Source organism: Atta colombica, unplaced genomic scaffold (assembly GCF_001594045.1).
Source record: "Atta colombica isolate Treedump-2 unplaced genomic scaffold, Acol1.0 scaffold32, whole genome shotgun sequence".
Taxonomy (NCBI): Eukaryota; Metazoa; Arthropoda; class Insecta; order Hymenoptera; family Formicidae; genus Atta; species Atta colombica.
In genome coordinates, this window is record NW_017259426.1 from 750,422 (window position 1) to 756,249 (window position 5,828).

A 5,828-nucleotide genomic window follows, 5' to 3' on the forward strand; every position below is an offset into this window, starting at 1 on the left:
AGAGAGAGAGAGAGAGAGACGGACCTTACGTGTCATGCCAGGAATGTCCCTCGGGGTCAAACCCACCGCTCGAGGGGCAGCCGACGACGAAGGGCTGCTGTAATAGACGCCTGTATACTCGGATTATCCACGATAAATATTTACGTGCTCTCGCGCGATGTGTTCGCTCAAAAGCGCAGTGCGACTGCCGAGTTGAACGGAAGCGCTTCCGTTATTATCAATGACTGGGTATTTTAACTGGAAAGAATGGCTACGCACCATTCTCTAAAACGCAATTTCTTCGCTTTTAAGAACATCGTAAATTGTTACAAATTGTTTAAATTTTTTTTCAACTTTTAGTCTCTCCTCTTGTTGATATTTCAAATAGAGTACTATATAAAATATTAAATTGTGATTTATATTTGACTTCTGCACCGAAGAGAATTCAAATCCAGCATTGAAATGCTCGTGTTTACTTTAACTTCGTTTGATAAGTTACATTGATTGCGAATTGTCTGCGAATCTGATCGCGTAATGAATACATAATTTACGTACTAATAATCGCGAAGGCCTCAACATAGGTATTTTACCTATATCGAAATATCGAATTAAAGCTGATGTACGTAAATTTGTTGATTCATCATTGAGTTTTATATGATGGTCCGTAAACGTACGGCCCTACTCAACGAGTGCGTCTGTGAATCGGGTAATTGGCATATTTCGCGTATCCGGACATGGGTGTTAGAGCATAGTTGCCGATACCGTATAAAGCATCAGAGCGCATACAACGAATGCATATGTCCGACGTGCGATAATTGAAATAGTTTGCGGATTGGTCTTTTTACCGAAGTTGTGTGCAGTTCGCGTGCGTGAGTTATTATGTCACCGATGCATTTTTTTTCTGCGCAAAGCCGACTCGTAATTCATTTACAACACACATTATTAAATGACGTTAATAACATTTTATTGTATTCATTTCCGCTATGACACACCGCAATCAATCATTATATCGCAATGTAATCAATGTAATGGAGTTAGAGTTGTTACAACCACGTATATTTGTCGATTATGCGATAATCGCCTTTCGAGCGTTAACTGTGACAAATGGTTTTTGCGAGAAGCCATTGGGAGACAAACGAATCCGCGTAGAACTCGTGTACGGTATGTTGTATAAATCTCGATATGTCGCCCGCTCGTAAATCAATCTCGATAATATTAAAAATGTGCGAAACTTTGGAAATGGCGCTTTCACGAGAAGGCACGAGCGGCGCGTGTCCGCTCGCCTTTCACACGACTCCGGATCTCCTGGGATCATCCCTGGGCAGACGTTTCAAACTTCCCGCGCGCTTTTTACTCCTCCTTCTCTTTTACGGCCTAACTCGTAATTCATGTGTGGCGGACCACACATCATACACTTGACGCGCATAAATATCATTATCTCCAGCAGGCCGCGTAACTCGATTTAGAGACGGATCGGACTCGTCCCCTTCGCGTCTTCCGTTGCTCGGTGGTCCTATGGTGTCTCGCTCTCTGTCCCGCATCCATCGGAAGTGATTCATTTTTAATATAATATTGAAAGATTGGAGAACGTGAATCTCATTTATATATCATCCACATACTGCGCATTAAAATTTTATTTTCGTATTTGTACAGATTCTACATTTTATTAAAGCAAGAAATATAATCCTATTGATAATACATTTTTTATTATTATAATTTTAGATATTTTATTTGGATATTTTGATTATATTCGTTATTTACAATGATATATTCTTATCGGAGTTCGAAATGGTGCCATCGAGTTATAATTAAAGAATCAAGATTGTTCGAATTCAATTTGAAGGGCTTGGACAGTCGAGAATTAATCAACGCGTGGCAAATCCATGCTCCGACATACCAGATACATATAATCCAACTAGCGACCGAGGAAACATGACTATATCAAGCGCAATGTATAACCGTCTACTATACAATTATTTACTAGCAGCCACCTGATCCTTGATAAATACTTAAATATATTCGTGTCTGCAACGAATTGTTCTTCAACTTTTTTTTATAAATTAAAGAGAATAAAAGAATAAAATATTTATCAAAAACGTAGATAGTTTAGATTGACCAACTGGTTCAATATCATCCGATATTAATTTTCTTAAAATGCTCATGTAGTTATGAAATTCATACAGATGACCTTTTCATAAATTATATAAATATAGTGGAGAGAGAGAGAGAGAGAGAGAAGAGAAGAGAAACAACTGCGAATTAATTTTCTCGTATAATTTCTCACATTTCAGCCCCTCAGAACTTACGTTACATAATTTAGTAGAAACAACCGAGTTGCATGATAGAATACAGCCGAGTTTGTAATCGCATAAAGCATAGTTTTCTCCATGAATAATCTCTATCATACTAGATGATAAATGTAATATTATTATCATCAAAATAAATTGGAAAAAATCAAGAATTCAAAAGTTTCACATTACGTGCTGTAGTGATATCAGTTGCGATGATTGGTGACCAATAATCTAATCAACGAATCAGACGATGGTGGTCAGCGATACGGTGTCAGGGCCGAGTCACCTGGAGCGACCTACCTGACCTCCGCTGTACGTACGTGTAATGCGTGCGGGTGGCCAAGCACAGAGATACGCTGAGAGAGACGGAGAGACGGAGAAAGAGAGAGAGAGAGAGAGAGAAAAAGAGAGAGAGAGGGAGATACAGAGAGAGGGAGGGGAGGGAGGAGGAGAGGGGAGAAGAGGAAGGGGGAGGAGAGAGAGAGAGAGAGAGAGAGAGAGAGAGAGAGAGAGAGAGAGAGAGAGAGAGTCGCGGGGTGGAGGGTCAAAATCCCCTGGTCGTCTCCCTAGGAATTTCTCCCTGTGGCGGTGATAGAGGGATGGTACGTCGGGGGACGGGGACATCACCCCTTTCGCGGCTACCCAAGTACCCCACCAGAGGTATCGCTTTGGTCCTGGTGAAGTCGGTGGGGATGTTGTCGTCATGACGACCGAACGACGAATACAGTGGGGACGAAGCATAAGAGGGGCCCGACGGTGGCATTGATCGCTGCGCGCCCGTGGACCATCACGGTGGTGTTGCCACGGGTATAGAAGGGGTGAATACGAGCGTGCTCCTACTTTCCTTCCTCGCTCGTGCGCGAGAGAGAAGAGAGAGAGAGAAAAGAGAGAACGCTCTCCGCGTGCGATTCTCTTGTATCGCACGCATTATGGACTTCGTATTCGTACGGAAGCATGCGTCCAAGTATGGACTTACGGGGTGCTTATGCGCGCCCCTCGAGCGAGGCGTGAATGATTCCGCGACGCGAGAATGTTGTATTCCAGCTGCGTGTAGACGTCGCGACGCGCGTGAGAGATGCGAAGATTTCGCCGCGGATTCTTGCCGTAGAGTATATAATCTCTCCATTACGGTGTTTATTGGGAACACAGTCTTTAAATATTTGAGTCTTGTTGATAATTATGAAATATAAATATTTGTTTTTAAAAAATCTCAATAAATATGCAGAAAATCATTTAAATTATTCTGTTTAAAAAAATGTGTCCAGAGGACTGTAATGGAATAAATAATTAACTGCTGATTAATGCATATTACATATTAATTAATCATATATTTATAAAAGTTAATATACAGATTCTTTTATTGATGAACATAAAGTAATTTATTGATAATGAAAAATATAAACAAAAGAGTATTGTGCATGTTATTGATAAAAATGAATCATATGGAAACAAAATGAACAGTTATAAAGAAATTAATAACAATTGTAGGCAAGCAGTTAAATATATTTTCGTTTCAGCTTGTAATTTCATTGATCATACATTAATATGATTTATACCGATGATGGACGTTAATAAAATTGTGTAAAAACAATTTACATGAAAATGTACTTTCGTATACAGAATACTCCGATGTTTCCATAAGTTTTTCCTTTATTCCTATTTCGCAATGCAAATCAACCCCGAGCTAGGAAACAGCAACAGTGTACTATCGCCACAGTATTATCAGTATACTGCACTTTCGATTAGCAGCAATGTGTTTGCGCGCACATTCAATGAAGGCCGTCAGACTCCCCAATTCTCGTCGTTTCATCGCGACCTTCGCTTTTTACGCAAAGATTCTAATCGCGCGACAAGCTCTTCAACGGTCGGAAAAAAAAATAGATACCGACGAAACAAATTCCGGTTAACTCGCAGTCGTTTAAGCCAGAGTGCGGAAGCTTTATCGTGATCTCGGACGACATTATACTAGGATAAGGGAGGTTTTTAACGCTGTCGTAACCCCATTACGCGCCGCATCATCCCTAGATTCTTACCATCCCGTTGGAACATGGACAGCGTGTGCGGGGTGGCATTGAGAAAGATAAAGATACAGAACGAAGCGCACCCCAATCTGGGGTGCCCTCGTATTCTCTTCGTGTTACGTGACGTGATGTATTACGGAGATCGCCATGAAGTGAATTGATTGATGTATGCAATGCCGTGAACTAGATTGGACATATCGGGATTTGAGAGAAAGTTTTTAAGTTAAGTGCGCGAGAGTAATGCAAGTTATCATAACTTGCGATGCAAAACGATTTAGGACGCTGTTATGCGCAATAATATTTCGATATTACAAACCGCTCGGTTGTAAGATTTTGCATTTTACGAACGGCAATTAAAATAACGATGAAGATAGAAGCAAAGTTAATGAAACGATGGTGTTCTACTAATGTGGTGTTTTACTAATGTAGAATTAATTTTAATCTCGGTTTAACTTATTTTTTATCATCTAATTTTAAGAAAACAAGATGACAGTTCTTAAGTATCTGAAAAATTAATTAAACACAGATCTAAAAATAATTTTGTTAATCAAAATAATTATGTAAGAGCTCAAGCTAGAATGTCAACAATTTTTACAGTTCATCACGCTTGAGATTCCTACGTAATTATTTTGATGATCCAAATTATTTTCAGATCTGTGTCTAGCTAAATTTTTAGATACTTCAACAAAATCGTTCTTTTTATGAATTGACAGATCAAACATTCACTTCGTGGATTAATAAGCAAAATTCTTTCCTGCTCACCGGTGTATCCAGACGTTGTCTACAGCGGTAAACATCTCCCTAACAGGTCGTAGGAGAATAATCCTTATATTTCCCGCTAGTATTGCACGGTTCTGTGCGAGATACAATTATTGCCGAGTCCAGCCGAGACGTACCGTGATCACGCGAATGCTCGACTTGAAACACAGCCTTCGAGCACGCACCAACTAACGAAGGGTTCAATAATATATGACTCCTTTCTGCGGCCACTGTCACTTTGTGATTATCCAATTGCAAACTGAAATTCACTTAGCAATATCGTTGTAGCGTGCCGAGAGGATTAAACAAAATAACAACAAATAACAATAAAATTCGCGAGCAAACCTACAGTCGATAACAGACGCGTCGTGATCATCCCAGTATTACTGTCGATAATAAATTTCCATCTTCGCAACTGTAATAAATTTTATATAGATTTTGTTATATTTCTCCCCATAATATAAAGAATTTAGAGTGAATTTTTTAAAAATAAAAATACAACAGAGAACTGTATATAATTTGATTTAATTATTTAATTTTCAATATCGAATACTTGTGAGCAAATTATTTTTAAATAAAATTTTTATGAAAACTTGAAATTATTGTTACTAATTAGAGAAATAAAATTCATATTCCAAAGTTGTCTGCTTATATATTACACTTTCGGCGCTAATTTATAAAGTCTCTTTAATTTCAATATTGCTCTGTAATTAAGCTTCTCGTTCGTACTAAGAAATTCATCCTAAATATATATTCATTAAAGAACCCATGATCAACA

The 5,828-nt window shown here is 38.8% G+C and overlaps 1 protein-coding gene across 1 annotated transcript in view; it reads right to left on the reverse strand.

The window, feature by feature from the left end:
- The window catches only part of LOC108690348, an 81,591-nt gene extending 76,503 nt beyond the window's left edge, over positions 1 to 5,088 (reverse strand). Inside the window, exon 1 of the mRNA XM_018197594.1 lies at positions 5,054 to 5,088. Within this exon, the coding sequence (XP_018053083.1) occupies positions 5,054 to 5,088 (35 nt within the window). The remainder of the gene's footprint in view (positions 1 to 5,053) is intronic.
- Positions 5,089 to 5,828: the final 740 nt, after the last annotated feature.